Source organism: Cottoperca gobio, chromosome 15, assembly GCF_900634415.1.
Source record: "Cottoperca gobio chromosome 15, fCotGob3.1, whole genome shotgun sequence".
NCBI classification, from domain to species: domain Eukaryota; kingdom Metazoa; phylum Chordata; class Actinopteri; order Perciformes; family Bovichtidae; genus Cottoperca; species Cottoperca gobio.
Genome location: NC_041369.1, coordinates 7,842,027 through 7,860,675, shown reverse-complemented (window position 1 = coordinate 7,860,675; position 18,649 = coordinate 7,842,027). Strand labels below are relative to the sequence as shown.

The 18,649-nt window shown below is 44.3% G+C and overlaps 1 protein-coding gene across 4 annotated transcripts in view; it reads left to right on the top strand.

The window, feature by feature from the left end:
• The window catches only part of ate1 (arginyltransferase 1), a 59,901-nt gene extending 42,444 nt beyond the window's left edge, over positions 1-17,457 (top strand). For all 4 annotated transcript variants that reach the window (XM_029449330.1, XM_029449328.1, XM_029449331.1 and 1 more), the window contains 2 exons: positions 9,380-9,500; positions 16,585-17,457. In XM_029449330.1, coding sequence (XP_029305190.1) covers positions 9,380-9,500; positions 16,585-16,763 — 300 coding nt within the window. In that variant the 3' untranslated portion in view covers positions 16,764-17,457. The remainder of the gene's footprint in view (positions 1-9,379; positions 9,501-16,584) is intronic.
• Positions 17,458-18,649: the final 1,192 nt, after the last annotated feature.

Below are 18,649 nucleotides of genomic sequence, written 5' to 3'. Positions count from 1 at the left end.
GAAAGAAGGAGCAAAATAAGTGAAAGGAGGAGGAAGAGGACAGATGGAGAGAGAAAAAAAGGAGTGACAAAATGTGTGCCAAATGAGAAAAGGAGGCAAGATGAAAAGGATTATTCGTTTCCCGGCGGTACTTCACTGACTTTTTAAAGAGCCCATTTCGCGGCAGCTGCACCTCCGTTTCCTTTCAAACCAACTCCTCCTCGCCCACAAACAACAAACACTGTCAGAGAGCCGGTCAGTTCTCTAGCAACAGCCAGCAGTTTACCACATGCCTTTTGAATTCAGTGGACCTGAAATGAATCCATCCAGGTGTCAGCCCCTGTGCGGAGGAGTATGTTGGGATATAAAAGAATTAGATGTAGGTTTCAGATAGTTGCTGCTTTGCTAAGGTTTGCCTTAATCAGTGTGTGCCTGCAGGCTTTTCTGTCACCTGCTGCATGAGCTTAGTTCTCATGACATCAATTAGACATGACAAATTACCTCCCAGCTCAGGCATGTACACCGGACCTCATTTTCTCAGCATGCGCATGAGCTGCACCCGGAGAAGATTTTAAAGGTTGAATAGTGATCAATACTAAAGGTCCTCTCGTACAATTTCCTTTCCCCACTGATTTCATTTCAGTTCAATCAAATCAACCCTGAAAAGCTTAGGACCGAATAAGAAAAACAATTCTCAGCTTCTGAATCAAAGCAGTGCCATCGATAACCTGCAGTGTATATGAGTGTAATGAATCTCTCCCTCACACAGTTTCCTCTCCAGGTACGCGGTGGCAGGTTTTGACATGCTAAAAGGCTCCAAGCCACAACTATCAGGACCCTGCATGCATGTTATTTTCACTCAAGGGGCCCATTCAGACAGTCTGTTATGCATATGTGTGTGACCTCACATTCTGCGTGTCACTTGTTGTACATCTGGGCAGATTGAGAGTGACAGTGAATGAGTTTGAGGCATCTAGAGGCCCCCATCCCTGCGTGTTCCGTACAGTACACAACTTCTTTTAGATTTACTATGTTGTTCATGAGCGCAATACTTTCTTCTTTTCCCCTCCTTGTCTCAGTATAAACTTTCTAACCCTTTTGATAGAGTTGTATTGTAAAGGTTTACAGTGAACAGCAGTGTTTGTGTTTTACGCTTCACAGGCCCTACAGGCACTGCACAGCCACCCCCTTTCCCTCTTTCTGTCCCTCGTTTTATTTTGTTTCCGTTCGTCTTTCAGCAACTGTTCAGGAAACCAGCCACCATGGCTGGATGCGGGGTGAAAGATTGATAGAGAGAGAAGGGATCCGACTGAACAAACTTGCAACTGATTTCATTCAGAGATAAAACATGACATCACATCTTGTTCATTTAGCCATTTGTTATTACTGGGTTAGCAGGCAGGAGTGAGAGTTTTTGCAGTGTATTGTCATTTCTGCATGGTAAGATGCACCAAGTCATGACGGCTCAAATAGAGGTGGTATAAAGTTACTGTGGTGAGGCCAGTGTTCATGTTGAAAGCCGATGGCCTCATGTGTTTACCGTAATATTTCTTTTTCTTTCCTTTTCAGTTCTGTGTTCCTTTACTTAGATGAAATTCTGTCGTTTTTAGAAGGTCTTTTCTTTGCCAGTAGCATTACCTTCCAACCATCCTTGTGAACCTCCGCCCATCAAAATATGATCAAACCCACCAGGCACATTTTCACCCTCTCCGTGAAATGTATACGCCAAAAGCACTTTCGTTGCCTTCCAGCTTCCCTCCCCCTCTCTTAAATTGGAGTCTTTCTGACAGAAACAGTTCTGTTTGATTTAGCTCGACAGCAGACCACCAACAGTTCACCTCTCAGCAGAAATATTTGTTTAAAGTTTTTGATCATTTTCTCTTCTCTTTTTTTTTCTTCCTTGTGTCCTGCTACAGTTATGTTTTTAACAAATCATTACCAGGCTACAGTGCAGTCTGAGGGCAGCCACTGCTTGGCACCCCCTAGGAGGAGCGCTGACAGGGTGATGGTCTGAGGGAGCAGAGGTCAAGATGTCGGGTCAAACGATTCAGTCTTACTGTGTGTGGAAGGACGGAGTTAGGGGTGGCAGGAGGGTAGGAGCGAGGGGAAGGTGTGAGGGTCACAAGGGTGAAAAAGAGAGTTTGGAGATGGTGTCATGCTGAGCAGATCCAGGACCCTCTAGCTGCCAGCCTGAGGTGTTTGTCTTGCCATTAACTTCACCACTATTTATTTTCAAACCCGCTGCAGCTGCGCCACTTTGGCTGAAATGCCTGGTTTCTTTTTGGCAAGGGAATGCTTTCAGATCTTTGATAAGCACTACTGGACAGAATGAGCTGGTCTCATAAATGCAGTCAGACACTTATTCAGATGTGGGTGGAGGGCCTTGGCGTCAGAAGTTTGAGGTGGGGTTTTAAGACCCGAGATTAGGGGGCCGTGGCTCTGACTGCAAGTTGGTAAGCTGCGGTCTGTGTCAGACAGGCGTAAAAGCTCGCCTTGCCCATAAAGACCAGAGGAGATAAGAGATAAAAGTGCCCCGTCTGTGAGCTGATGCCCATAAAAGCGCTGCCGTTGGTTCTCAGGGCACCGTCGAAATGTGATCCTGTAAAAATATTTTCTCCTCATTAACCTGTCATCTTTTGAGCCGTGACGCATAGCCAGCCGAGGGAGTGCACAGAGTGGGCTGGGTGGAGGGGATTGTGAGGGTTGTCTAGGGAGCCCTAGGGGCCCAAGGGGGAGACTTAGCAGCCTGGATGCTTTATTTGAAGGTCGTCCTGTGGTAATGTGTTGAGTAGGGTGAAAAAGCCTTGGTGGGCGCGGAGTGTTTAAACAGCAGCAGTTAGTGTAAATCTCCCCAAATGCAGCCCCCAGACATGTTCAGGGCAAGCAGAGACCTACACACACACACACACACACACACACACACACACACATAAATGTATATATTTGTCACAGACTGTGGAGAAAGTGTGTCTCTGTGGTCTATTCTGAGGCACGGCTTGTTTAGACATGTCTTTCATTGACGTTGTGCCTCTGTCCAGCCTGCTTCGTTTTTAGTGTTATTTGTCTTGCTCCGTGTGTGTTTGTGTGAGCTGCGCTGTTTACGTGTGTCCATCAGCAGCTCGAGGCCCCCGGCCATGCCCCCTTGTCTGGGCTGAATGTATGCGTTTCAACAGTCTTAGGACGTATTATGAGAGCTGTATGTTTGAGAGAGAGAGTACGGATGTAGGGATCAGGGCCCCTGTTTATTGTTTTTTGACTAAGATCGACTGAATGTGACCCTGGGTCAGAGTGCTGGCCCGGGCCGGCCTAGGTTAGGTCTGCTCGGCTCCGGGTCACACTAGGCCCCTTTGTATACCCTCCGAGTTCAGGCTCGTCCTGAGTGACAACCAGCTGAATAACGTACTGCGGGGCCAAAAATGTGAGCGTATTTGTCTGTTTGGGTCAAATGTCCTTGTTCTGCTGAGAGTGCTCGACAAATGCTTCATAATATCCCATTCACTATTGTGTTCAACCTCCTATATTATAAAACAGGCTCCTTTTTGTATCGCATGTTATTTTTGGATATCTTTCACCAGAAGCAAACAGAGCAAGGTCTAACATTAGTGACCTCATCTGTCCTGCAACCAGACTAACATCACATTATGGAGCCGCTCTGTCTCATTCTGAAGTAGGTGTTCAGTTGACCAGCAGATTACTGTATAACTTAATGTTCTTTCCTGTTGAGCTGCACCGATACTGTTAACAAGAATAGGCTCATTGAGACTGCAGTCAGACATTCTGCACAATGCCTGACTTGTACACACACACACACAGACACACACACACACACACACACACACACACACACACACACATAAAGGGACACCTCAGCTTGGGTTAGGGTGATTGAAAACCCAACAGGAGATATGAGCAGGAAATCAGCAGCAGATGTGTGTGTGTGTGTGTGTGTGTGTGTGTGTGTGTGTGTGTAAAGTAACGCAGATGGAGGCAGGGAAACCCTCTTACTATAGGACACCAAGTCCACCTCCTGTCTTCTGGTCTGTCCTCCAACCAGCCTAAAAGAGGTCACTGTGAAGCAGTGGATGATCTGATCCTGAAAAAGTCTCCCTCTGATGCAAGATGTGATTATATCATCGATCTCCCTCATATCTAGATATTGGTGCATTTCATATTATTCAGAATAAGTGAAAACAAAAGTTTTTAATTAGTGATTTAAAGATTCTGCATTCTCCTCATACATTTTCTATTTTCTCAATTCAATGATTAATTGGTTGGTCTGTGGTGTCAGAATATAGTGACAAACACAATTCCCCAAAGCCCAAGCAGACGTCTTGAAATTGATTATTTTTTTTGTCCGACCAATAGTCTAAAACCCAAAGATATTCAATTCACAATGCGACTAAACAGAAAAGCAGCAAATCATCACATTTGAGAAGCTGAAACCAGAGGAATATTTGGCATTAAATGACATGAATAGTTATGCCAGAGCCAAAAGCATGGCTGCATTAATCCATAAATGTCTTCCTCTGTTTGCTCCACACATCCACTCATCACTTCCTGTCCAGAGGATGTGTTTTGATAAAGACTGGCCTGGCACACACTTTTACTGTTGCAAAATATAGATTTAATTAACAATGTAACTGGTAATAAGCTCAGAGTTTAATGTGAATTGGTGTATTCATTTTTTATTTGTCCACCATTTTGTTCCACCTGTGAAAGACACTTGTGGCTGATGGTCTCTCGCATGATGAAAGCTGTTTCAACTCTACACATACCATACTCATACTTATCCAGGGAGGAAGAAAAGAAGCAGAAGGCAAAGCGGTGTACGTTTTCACAAGGATTGCTCGGCTGCAGCGAGGCACTCGATTTATGTGTCTGATTAATTGCTTTTCAAATAAATCACAGTTACGGGGCCTGAGGCATCGCTCCCTATCTTGAGGTGTGTGAGAAAAAACAAGACAGAAATGGGGGGGGGAAAGGGTGCACAATGAAGGAGAGGAGCAAGGTGACAGTTATGCGTTTGAGTCGTTGAGTTGGTAATAAAGTTCTCACTGACAGCGGGGCCCCTGCTATCTGTGTGTGCGGAAAGTCTGTGTGGCCTGAAAAGAATGAGTGATGCTGTGTCACAGGGGGAGCTCGGCAGTGATAATAGATCTGCAAATGATTGTGTAACTGCATGTCAAGCCCTGTGGAGATATGTGTTTATTTACTTGTGATGATTGAGGTTGTGTAATTGTTTACTCTGGGGCGGCTCATTATTCAAATGAGGTTGAGTGATTTCCCCCTCTGCCTTGTTAAAGTTCAGTTCATAGGGAAACCTGCACTGTAGAAGATTGTCTTCCCATAAACGTCGACCTCTGCACATTAATTAACAAACGCACTGCAAAACAATAGATTTGAATGCCTGAGTTTGCCTCCCACTTGTAAATGTACAGTCTCCATTTTGTTTTTATGTCTGTTTTTTCTCTTGTCTCCATCTCACCCTCTGTCTCCTTAGCTCTTCCCCCCATTTCTGTCTCTTTCCAAGCCCTCCCTCTTCCAACATCCTCTCTCAGTGCTGGGCCCCTCCGTTCCTGGCACTCAGACTGCTGCTATCACTTCCATCAGGCTAGCCTGGGCCCACGTCTCAGCGACGTTAAATACCATCCCGTTACCCATCTGCACCTCATTTTCTCTCGTCCCTCCCCGTCCCTGTCCCATCTCCCTCTCATTTCTCACACCTCTGACGGCAGCCAAGTCTATCCGCCGAAGTTTCTTCATGTTTCCTTCTTTCTCCACTTGTTTTTCTTTTCATCCCCAACTCGCTATCCGCCTCTTTAAACGAGCCTTTCAGAGGTTGTCAGTCATCGGCATCACCTCTGTATCCATCTGAACATGCGAGCGCAGAAAGGAGGGAAAGATGGAGGGATGGTGATAGATTGGTTTGTGAGGGAGGCTTTGAGAATTAAGATAAGGGGGAGAGAGAAGGACCATCCTAAAAAAATATGTTCTTCATCTGGAAAGCCTGGTTATCTGTCAAAGCCCTCAAACCCAAATGACTTAACACATTCAAAAATGCATGTATACACAAGAAAATGATCCCATGGCCATTCGCCTTTAGTCACTATCACTTCTTGGGACCTTTTCACACCACGTATTAAGCTAACAGCCACTCAGGATCATAGATTTGTAGGAGTAGGTCATTTCACTCCTAGCAGTCTTCTCTCACGGATCTTAGGTTCAGGAAACCATTACTGCATTCTCTGTTGCTATACATAACTGTTAGATAAAGTAATGGACATTGGGAGCAAGCTGATGCAAAAGCAGAAAACACAGTGCTGAAGAAGAGCCAAAGGAAGCTGCAGGGGTAGCTGTGAATTACAGGGCCTTTCAAGCCAACCTGGGGATAGAAAAGAAATAAGAGGGAAGATAAAGAAAGTCAGCGGTGAGCTCAGTCTTCACTTTCAGTCCAATAAAGAAAATAAGCGGACAGACCTTTCTTTCTTCTTTTCCATCTCCTCTGTCCAGACCACTAATAGCCGTGTCCTCTCATACTCCTCCGTCCATCTCTTCATCCTTTCTTCTTTTCAGGGGGAGAATTGAGGAATTGTGCCTGTGCCATGACCAGACTGTGTCTCTCGTGTTGGTTAGATAGACCTCTCTTTCTGTTGAAGCCTTGCAGCAAAGGACTGGATAAATACATTGTGGACTGAAGGCACAAAACGGAGTCCTTCAGGAATCAGGAATCCACTATATGTATACAAAATGCAAACATACAAAAACATAACTCCTTTTCTTCATGGAATAATAGCATACCCAAAGGTGTGTCTTTGCATGTTTTTATTCTTCTTCTACGGTTATCATTCTTTCTCTTTACATGCTAGCTACTCCGTTCGCATCTCCGTTTGCATCCGGGGTTGGGTTAAAGTGCAATGTCGGGGTGAAGAGTCCTATACCGGGAAGTATGTGTTTCACTGTGTCTCTGCTGCTGAGCAGGTGGGTTCTGCATATAGAGCTTTATCCCACTGCGGTGTTGAAGGAGTCTATAGAGGTGAGGTAGAGTGTGAGAGTGTCAAGCGGACTGCGCTGACAGTTGTAGAAGGCTGTAGGTTGTCGGGACATGGAGAGCATCCGATCAATGTGTGTGTCCATTGCAGCTACAGATGCATAGCATTCCACCACCATCCATCTGTTAGCAGAAGCACTTAAAGGGATAGTTTGGATGTTTTGGAGGGGGTTATCCATAGTCAGTGTATTACCTACAGTAAATGACGGTTGCCAAGGCCCCAGACAGGAGAAACGGTGTGGAAGCAAAGCGATGTACTGCTGTGGACGGGGGCAGCAGCTAAATGTATTTTATACGAACAATATAAATAGAGGACACACCTTATCTTTCCTCTGATAATGCTACATTGTGAACAACAAATCCTTGTTGATCAGCAGCAGGAAAGATATTTAACATCAGCTGTTAACAGGCAGTGAACCGAGTATCCGTAGAGTTGGATTAAGGTGCCTTCAAGCTCTATTCAGTAAAAATGAGTATTGGGCGAAGGAAAATTATAACATTATCATGATGTGTTCAATTCTAATCTTGTCAAATTTAGAGAAGTTTGAGAAACTTTAATAAATACAGTTGTTTGAAGGAGACATTTTCACAGCAATAGATATTAGAGAGAATTATGACAATGATTAACTTCCTAACAAAAAGTAGTATGAAATATAAAAGAACATATGTTTAGCTGCTGCCCCGATCCACAGCACTGCCATACTCCCGTCTGCTGTTTCCTGAGTACCTCATACAACCCCACTTCAAAACATCCAAGCTATTCCTTTAGAGCATGTTCGTCTCTTTTGTTTCACTCTGAATTGCCTTCCCCCCGTACAGCCTCGACCTCAGTTTGGGCCCCTGTGACTGTATGAATTTAGTGATACGTTTTGGCCCGTCTCCTGCGCTCCTTCCTATGATGAGTGTATCCCGCAAATTCTTCTGTTTTTCATTTCTCAGTGCTGTAAAACAGCCTAGTTCATTCTCATGGCATCCTCTCCTGCATGTAAAAACAAGCAGCATATTTTCCATATAGGACCACTGACAGATGGGTCGTGGTCAGAGCGCCAGAGATGGTATTTCCTTTGTCGTGCTTATTTTGAGTTTGTAATGACAACTGTGTTTTTTTTCTTTTTCTTCCGAGTTTAATCGTCCAGCACTTTTTGACCTCAGATTGTGTAAAAAAAAAAAAAATGTGTTGATGAAATTTTGGAGTTCATGTTTCAAAAAGGATAAATATTATTGTGTGCTGAGATGGTGCAGCGGGCCTGTTGCCGGCGCCTGCTTGTTTACAGAGCTATCTCGGCATTTTGTGTTTGTTTGGTGGTGCCGTGTGATAGAACACAGGTCTCTGATAATGGAGTCTCTTTCTCTTCCTCCTCCTTTTCTGTTCATTCAACCCCTAACTCGCTTTTTTCCCCCTCTGTGCCCTGCAGCTGTTTTTGTTCAGCTTGGTTTACTTTTCCATCCAAAATGTTAGGTCAAATACAGACTTGTACCCATTTCACAAGCACACATTACAATATGCTGGTGTGTTTACACTTCCTGCTCAGTATCGCAGACAACATAACACTCCTGACACTGAGAAGCATGACTTAAACAAAGGACTTTAACAGAGCAGGGCTTGATCCAGGTCTCAACCCTGATCCTGACCCTGAGGTCAGTTTACAACTTGTCAAACCTTTAACCCTAAAGGGTCACAAGCATAGTGTGAAAATGGTGTTGCCAGGGCTGCAGCACATATATATATTTATCAGGTTATATTTTTTATAGTTTAACTAGTCTACTAATCTATCCAAGATTATTTCTTCAAATTGCTTGAATGAGTACATTTATGGCAATATAAAAAACTTGAAGGTCATCCTGGCATTTAAAGGTTAGTTGGATTTTCCAAAAGAAAATAATCAATCAAAATCTATCGACACTTCTTATGTATGTCAGTGTCAGTATCCTCAGACTCTGCCCTCTGCCTGTGTTTTCTTATTTTGTTTTGTTTGGGACGTTTATGCTGTCAGATCGTAAAGCACGCATCAAAGAGGAAGCTAGGAAAATGATGGACACAGCACTGAAAAACTGCAGATACAGCGAGACTAAAGGCCAAGCGGACAAAGCTTGTTCCAAAACAAGAGTGAATCTGGGGTTGGCATTTTCTGCTGGCAAGCACCTTAACTCTTGTTAGGGGCCAACTTTGAATGTTGTCTTTACAAACCGCAACCAAAAAAATCTTTCCCATTCTGCCTTTTAAGAAGCTGTTACAAGCAAAAGTCAACTGTCAAGATTTTAGATATTTCCTGTTGATTTTCGATTAAACGATAATAAATAGTTTACGCAGGAGCCATAACACTTTCTCTCCGTCCTCTTTTCATTCCCCAGGGGCAGTACCGGCCTTCAGACCTCCTGTGCCCAGAAACCTATGCCTGGGTACCAATAGAGCAATGCGTCCTCCAGCTGGAGACCTCCCGCTATGCTCGTTTCAACCAGGATCCTGATGCAGGTACAACTACCCGACACTGTTGCCATTATTAATTTAACATATTCAATCTTTAAAAAAAGGGAGAAATCTAAATGTTTCAAACATACTGACCTGCCGCTGTGAGCTTGGCTTTGAATCCTCCAGTTCTTCGTACGCGCTCTTCTGGATGAATCCCCGAACCTTGTGTTAACATCTGATCTGGTTTCACTTTGATGGTGTATTGAAAACTGTTGGCTTGCTCCAAGGCAGCGTGAAGGGAGGTAAAACAGAGCAGCTCCTGATCACGCAGTGTTCTCTCCCCATGATCCTCCAGCATGGTCAGAGCAGAGCCAGCGCCGTCATTATGGAGGTCCGAGTTGCCATTAGATGAATAGTGATATTAACAATAATAAACCACATGCAGACGGTAGACTGGCAGACGCCCATCGCCTGGACTGGCGGGCTGAGAGATGGGGGCCAGAGAGAGTGTTAAATAGACTCTAAGTGGGTTTGACAGTTTTGAAAGGAGAGTTTTGAATGATTTTCTACATAAGTTCTTAGCCAGAGAGGCCGATACATGTTTTGTTCTCCTTATTTCTTGAACCTCTCTCTGCTAACTGTCCAGTGTTGGTTCTGCATGTTTGTGCTCTGAGTGGTTTTTAGATGAAATACGCAGCTTTCACATAAACCCAACTGAAATAGTTTGCATCATATGGCTCCGCCCGCTGAGCAGAAACACTCACACCATCATGTAGACTGACAATCGGTATGATACTGCTCCTGCTTCAGAATGAAAAAGTAAAGTGATATATATACGGTACGGTTACTATATTATAGGAGTTATGTTAGAAGATGATGGGAGATATGAGTGCACATTGTGCATAGGTTTAAGGTCATAGGGTTACCTATGGTCATGGGACGATAAAAAAGGAGTACGTGTCACATTTATCCTGGCTAAAATAATTGCGATTCATGATATTCAATGATATTATCACAGTATGCTTAAATATGTTAACATGATGGAATCACTTTACCTCACATTTAGTTAAGAAACAAATATGTACAAACATCACAGATGGGACGCGTCTTGTTTTGTTGTTGTGAAAAACAATCGAATCTTAAATAAAGGTAAGCCTACATCATAAAGTCTCCCTGCGTAAGTAATGGACACATTTTAATTGTCCTTTCATGATAATTCCTGCTTTTTTAAATCAAGCTCTGTTTTTCATGATAGCGAGCTGTTTTTATTGCAATCAGCGATACAATCCTTTAATACCTACACACACTGTCGATATTGCAGGTGCCTGTAAACAGGAAAAAGCCGCTGATGGACAGTAATGGACAATGGACAACAATTTGATTGTCAAGCACACTGGGATCGATAGATGGAGGGTAAGAGAGGGAGTAAATGCAGAATAGATGGAGGGAGACTTTGGTTTTATGGAGATGGGAAGAGAAAGGGAGGGAGGCTGATAGTTGTGTGCTGGCACTAGAAGAGAGAGAAGTACAATAAAATGAAAGCACCACACCCAGGAGAAATAAGGGCATCTACAAAGCCAATAGTAGGCTGGTCATTTACAACATTTCCATTAACAACTTAGGCAGTGGTAGGTCTGACTTTTTCCTGTCAATCATACCACTAATCCCTGAGTAGGCACAAATTACTGAGGACACGGTGGCGGTTTCAGAGTTAGCCGTTTTCACTGTGGCCAGAGCGTGTTTGTGTGTCAGTGGCTCTTGCGGTGCCTCCATTCCTGTGTGGACTGTTGATCTTGGACGGGTCTGGACATTATTTCAGGCCTAGCTGTCTTGATGGTAAGCTCTCAGGCCGGTTGCCAAAGCTGTGTGGTGCCAGACTGTAGTGGTTGTGTGCAGGTTTGAGCCTTCTCCAGAAATACACCCAGCGCCACCAGGTCAGCCTGCAGTGTCATCGCCAGGTTAGCAGCATGGCACACTGTGGAGGCCTGTGGCCCGGTCCCTAATTGGCAGTTTATCAATGTGTGGCTTGTTTGTGGCCTAAATAAAGACGTGCTGCAATTTGACTGTCAAGTCCTGGGGAAGTCCTGACTGCATGTCATGGTGTGGGAAGCTCCTATGTTTCTTTTAGGAGGAACTTTTATTTTGCGGTTTAGATAAAGACGATTTGTACTTTGGCCTTTGTGTGTTAGACTTATGTTGTCTGTCTACTCTTGACTTTATTTTGTTCTGTTGACTAACACCAAACATTTAACAGAATATATCATTTATATCAACCGCCTTTAGGCTGGTTGTCAAGTACGGATCCTGAATGTTCTATTAATAACAGCGTTTATCTCATTAAACGCATGAGTTCAAGGGTTCTTCTTCAAAAAGCTTGGTAGAGATTAAGTTTAGACACAATAACAACAATGCTATTTTGGATTATTGAACTGTAAATTATTTTTAAAAAGATAATGAAATAAAAGTAGTCAGAATGTGTTTGTAGCCGTTCAAAAGATACTCTTAAAGTTGATTAGCATGTGAAAGAAACCTTGAACCTGCTAGTAGTTGGATGAATGCAATACATGTTTCAGTGCCGTGAAGCCCAAATAGAACAATTGCACTTACAGTACAAACGTGATGGTACAACTTGGAACACTTGGAAGTGAGAACAAAGCTTCTTTATCTTAAAATAAAAAAGATTCAAACAACTTGACATACAATGTTTTTCAGGAATTTCAGTTTTCACCAAAATGTTCCAGCTCAGGCTTGTTAGAAGGCCCTGCCTCGAACTCCAGGCCTAAACAAGGGGTGAGAAAGGGCTGGGGTGCGCTCAGATTGTAAGGGTGACCGGGTTACAGAGCTGTCTTAATGAGGTGTCTAAAGACAGCTAATCTAAAGTTTACACAACTCTGTCCAAAGCTGAAGGCTCACGTTGATTACATGCCTGTTGCGGACACATCGATGGCCCCGGGGCCTCGTTTAGGCCTCTAACTAATACAGTATGTACTCACACACACACACACACACACACACACACACACATAGAGACACACATCCTACACAGCACATATGTGTTATCGCACACACACTCATAATCTAGTGTTTGCTTGGCGGAGAAAGAAGTAGGGGCATTGCCCACTCAGCAAGATCAACACTTGTGAAAAGACACAAGTAGTCAGCCCCCCCCCCTCCCCTCCCACCTCCCGGACCTTGAGTGAGTCCAGCAGGCGCCAAACCACACACACAAAACGACACATTGCATACACACACTACACTATGTTGCATAAATATCAAAAATGTTGAAATTAGAATATTCTCATTCTGCTGGATCTTCTTTCATGTCTTATACGCACACACACGTTCACTTCTCATCAAGCTGATTGCCTCTGAGATCTACAGTATCTGTGCTTTCAGCCACGCAAAGTGAAGCCAAAACATTAGGTGGGGGCGACAGTGCTAGCCTAACGGCATCCAACCATTCCCCCCCCCCCCCCCCCCCCTGCCTTCTTAGCTACATTTCTAGCTTTTACAGTATATACACTTTCATATGTCTCACTGCCAGGGCCACTTTGCTCTGCTCTTCAGCAGGCGTTCTGCTCCTCAGCCTTACTTGTGCTGCAATGATTAGATGACTAATCGATTAGTAGATCAACAGAAAAATAATCTGCAACTATTTTGATAATCGATTAATCGTTAGAAAGTAATTCTGCATGCAAAAATTGCCCAAATATCTTGACAAATATCTTGACAAAACGAGACTTTAAAGTCATCACCTTGGACAATGAGAAGCTGTGATGGACACTTTTCACTATCTAAAATATTCGACAGTTTACAGATAATGAAATAATCATTAGTTGCATTTCCCCGCCGGATCTTCTACAATCTTACCATTGTGGATGAACTGTTCCCTCCTTTGAATAAAACATGTATAAATATCCTTTATAATGCAGGAGAATTGTCTTGTTGCTTTCTTTACCGTGGAGGTTAAAATTCATGGTCAGCTACAGAGATTCAGGGTCAGCTGGACGGATGCGTTCTAACCCGGGGGCTTGAACCCAGGTCTTCCGGTCAAAGAGCAGTCTTCTTACTCACTACCCTACACCACCATTTTGGCCTTTCTGCATTCAAATGTGAGCCCTGTTTTAGATTTGCAACATTGGGTCATAGGAAGTGGTCACAACCCTGATGGCCTGCTTTTCAGCAGCGTCCGGTGTTAAGCAAGTAGTTTTGAAAGTTGAAATTGATGGGAAGCGAGATGGGAGCGTGGCGAGGTGTCAAGGCCCGTAACCTCGGCTCTGACCCTCTCTCTCCCAGGCCGACCCTCACCACTCCTCTTCCCCCCGACCCTTGAACCCCGACCCGGAGGAGCCGTGATCTGAAAGCGGCGTGTCACTGAACGTCCGGTGGGCCTGGCGGGAAACGGGGTCTGGAGCTACTCAACATGAGGGCGGGTGGGGGGGGGGCACTACTGGAGTGAGTGAAGAAGCAGTGAAAGATGTTTATGTGAGGAGCGGATGTTTGGATTGCCTTGAGAGGGAGAGAGAGAGAGGGGGAGAGAGAGAGAGAGGGAGAGAGAGGGAGAGAGAGGGAGAGGGAGAGAGAGGGAGAGAGGGAGAGGGAGAGAGAGAGACCTCTGCTCAGTATAACTGTTGAGGTTAATAGAGCATCTTAAAGCTGCACGCTGCTATCCAGGTTGCTCTGTGAAATGTTCACAACGTAACATCTTCTCAAGGGGACAGGGGTGCTTTAGAGCGGTGTCGCATTCGAGTGGACACGTGTACCTCTGCGTAACTGTGGTGTAAGTGGGCTGTCACACTGATAAAGAACATGAGCAGGCACATGGCGCTTAGAGAGACGATGCTGAAGGCAGCTTAAGTTATTAAGGAAGCCTCAAACTTTTAAATATTTTCACTTTCATCCCATCAGGACGCATAAATTCTTTATGGACCAAAATTACCGTCGTGTGGAAGTTACATAACATGTTTACATCTTTTAAAACCCATCCCCCCCCCCCCCCTGCACGGTGAGACTTACTGCGGATTTGCTTCATTTAAAAGTTTAGATCAAGTATTCTTTGATTGTGTGACTCAGCAGTTTTTAGAAAAGGAGGAAGACTCAGTGGTTAGGGCATTACTGAGCAAGGAAATGAGGCTAATAAATAAAATATGAATCCGCAGGGAAAGTTGAAATATATGAAAATATCTTTTATGGAGATTGGGGGGTTGTGAGAGCTAAGGAGCCTCCGGGCTTTATGTTTATACCCAGCGCTCTTCTTTCCTCTGGCTCTTACTTTTCAGGTAGTGCCTGTGCTTAAGTGAGAGACCATAGTTGTACATGAATGGTTGGGACATTCACTCACGTATATCTACCTAAACACACGTGTATATTTGAATTCTCTCATTTGTGAATCCCATCTCGAATATTTCTCGAGATCACAAGAAAATCCATCTCGTCGGGCTTCAAGTGATACATTTGTGTCCATCAGAGTCCTGCGAGGAGCTACTGTGTGTTAGTTTGTGCCTCCTGAAGAGGTTAGCGTAGCTCTGCAGTAGCATCAGAGTATTTCTTAATTTAAAAAAGAGCATAGAAGTGCACTGAAGACTTTTCTCCATTTCTTTTTCACTCTTACAAACTGGCTCCGCTGATCTGACTGGTTGAAGTTAGCCCGTGATAGACGGACGGTTCATCCAATCACATTTGTTTGACAGTGCCTGCCCTTTTCCAGTTTCCAGTGACAGCTTCCCAGAAGTTTCTGTGTAACAAAGCGTCTGGTGCGTCACGTTAGTCCTGACCATCGTCTACGATCAATGATGTATTTGAACTGATCACAGCAGCAGAGTTGGTTACCTCACATTGGTTTGAACATGTTTTCTGATCACATCCAGCCCCTGAATAGCCACAGTTCAGTCAAAGCCTGTGAGTGCTTTGTAAACTGGGAATCCCTTTTAACATCTGGCACAAGAGTAAAGACCTATTGTTTGCGGCATTACATCACAGGTTTGCAGTTGTTCTCTCTGTTGTCTTGTTCTCCCAGTTTATTAGGTGATCAGGTGGGATTAAGCAGCACTGTGAAGAACATTTTAGGAATTAGGCCGAAATATGTGAATTTGCATCACTCGTACCACCTGGATGCTCAGCTGTGAGCCACATGGGTGTTGTCATGGGGAGCGGTAGTGGCGAGTGGGAGGCCCCAGAGCTCTATTAATACCAAATCTAACTCGCTCCTGTTTGACTGATGTGTCGCCATGGGCCTGGCGAGCAAGTCACTGCCTGGCCTGAAGTTTATTTTCATCTGCTTCCTCTTAGCTAGGCCAGGATTGCTCCAGACAAGCAGGCTGATTGATTGAAATGGTGTGTGTGTGGGGTGTACATTTCAGAAGGCACGGTATGAATTAAAAATTGTAACAGCAGAATGCTTAGAGAAGATAAAGGGCTTCGCTAAGAGCTAAGGAGAGACATACAAGCTTTTTAAGAGGACAATTAGAATGACATCAACACTTGTTGAAGTTGCAGCGAATGAAAATGAAGAACTCCTCAATTTCTGACTGGAGTGGATGATTTTGAGAGCCACTAGGAGTCACACATTGTGTGCAGTATATGTGTGTTAGTTTGTCTCCAGTAGATACTCCCTGCTGTGCTACCCCTTGCATGTCCTCCTGGCGCCAGCTGTGGGCAGCTTGGCTCAACCTCTCACTCCTGGAGGCAGCGGTTTTAGTGTCGGAGCGAGGGTCATCATTTTTATTTTTATTTTTTTACCCTTTTTTTCCATCCGACTCTCCAGAGGACCATTGTTAGCTGCTGAACACGCACACTTCTGAGATTAGCAGTGTTTTTACTGGTCTGATGGGAGCTGGCAGTGTATGACACAGGACCTAATGAAATGCTGAGTTTGGCAGGCCAGGGGGGAGCAAGGCCCTGTAAACAAGGGCCAACTAACTCGCCTGCTCACGCACCACCATGACTCCAGGTTGAGGGTATAGTGGAATTAGCTGTGGGGGAAGAAAAAAAAGCTTTCTGCTCCTCCAACAGCTTCTCGGAATAATGGTGTATCCTTGCCAAGTCACTCGGAGGTTAACTCTTAAGAATAAGGTGAAATAAGGACGGTGTTTTTTTTGCTTGATGTTTCTGCACTGCTCCTCATTCCATTCTCATGTTTGTGATTCAGGAGATCCTCGGGTGCTGAAGGATGTGAGCAGAGCTCTGGTGCTATACAGACGGGCCGTCATGCCCTACGCCGCCTACTCCCGCAAACGCAAAGGCTCCAGCGACGAGACGGAGGTGCAGCAGTATGCCGGCTTGGTCGGCCAGGACTGTGCTGAAAGGATCTTGCTCTACCGCGCCTAGAACACACGGCGTCACACCACTGCACCTTTTTAATATACGTGCATACTCACCTCCCAGCAATGTCTGTCTGTGTCTGTTAATCTTCGTCTGTGTGTCTCCTCCCTGTCTGTGAAAGTGCTCTCTGCTGCCTCTCCCAGTTGTCTCGCCACGCTTAGCTCTACACAGGCTCGAACAATGCAGTAGGCACTCACTATCTATGTACGTACCCATTCACCCATTGGCCTCATTAATCAGTTATGTGTCATTTACATTTACTTAAAAAAACATCAATAAGTCCTGCAGCATCCATTCTCTCTCTAGTTTTTCTGCATCCTTCTGTTTGATTTGACTCCGCACAGGGAACACGGCCCCTTGAATGTTATTTCGACATCACTTACATTTTTCCATCCTCAACCCCTGTTGACCTCGTGATGATGCTGCACACAAGGCGACAGGTTAAGATGTGTTTTTAGCATTGCCACGTAAAGAGCACGCTCTCTTCTGAATGCTCAGTGATTTGTGAAGGTGGTTATCAGTTGCTTACATAACATCCCCAAACTGCACAACACTAATGCATAACATTAAAGTTTTCTTTTTTTATTATCACTGGATCTCACTGTTTTTAATGTCTGTAATATTTATAGCTTTATTTGCTTTTCTTTTAATATTGACACTGTCATTTGTTTTGAACCAAATAAAGGGGTTGTATATTCCATGCAGGACTTTGTGGCGTTCCCTTGTGAAATAACTACGTAACACCACCCTGAATCTACCGGCAGCCTGATTTTGGGAATAATAATGCATCATTTCTCAGGAACTTGGCACACATTTCCACTTGGACTTAATGAACTGATTAGAACTAGCTGATCAAAGGTCAAGGTCACTGTGACCTAAAAAGATGAACGTTTTTGGCCATAACGCAATAAGTCATGCTAATTATGAAATATTTTACACACTGTCTAATAGGATAAAGTGACATTTTGGACACATGGATGTAAACTGCAACTTGACTGGTTGGCGGAGGCGTACAACCGAGAGGTGGTAATTCTAGTTACACGTACAGTAGTAAGCTTATGTCTCACTAAACACATGCGCACCCAGACATAAGTGCTTGAGTTGAGACTTGTTGAATTGGTCCAAGCAACAGGTGTTAGAGATATGAGCTGGCAGAACACAGACGCGGATGGCCTCTCGCCCTCAAACAGAGTGTCAACAGCAGGGCAGCTCTCAGCCCGGGCACGGCTCGGCTGAGCTGGTGCCGACAGGCTTGCTTGCTTAACTTAGTTATTTAACATATGACATTTAATAGTTGCACTAGTAATATTGTTAGCTCCAAAGCAACTCTAGATGTCTACATGCTGTATGTGGGGGCCGTTTTGGGGCTTACAGTACTCTTTATAAATGTTTTTCTCTTATTCTTAGTCAGAACTTATCATACACACTGTGTGAACTCGGGTTCTCTCAAATCTTTGATGTCCATCGCTGATAAATCCAAGTAGAAATGATGTCCTTATAACTTAAAGTGGAAACAGACGACTTTTAAACCTTGATATTATTGTTGGCGCCGACTACAACTAGCAACTACCACACATGACGCACTGCAAAGAACTTACATTGAGACTCTTTGATAATCGGGAAAAGCTCCTGATGGCTATCGCGGACAACAAGCGCTCTCCTCTTCCCGTTCCTGGTTGCTGAATGGTTAACGCACTTCTCCTGTGCCGTAAAGCGAGACTTCGTTTTCCACGCAGATCTCACCCGGTGGCAGACAGAATTGCAAGAAAACAAGGATTTATTTAATGTTTTATTAAAACTCACAACTGCATGCAATGTGTGCACAAGATGCAGTTCTGCCCACGAACAGTGGAGGCAGGATTGTTGTGAAGTAAGGTTAGCAGCAGACACAA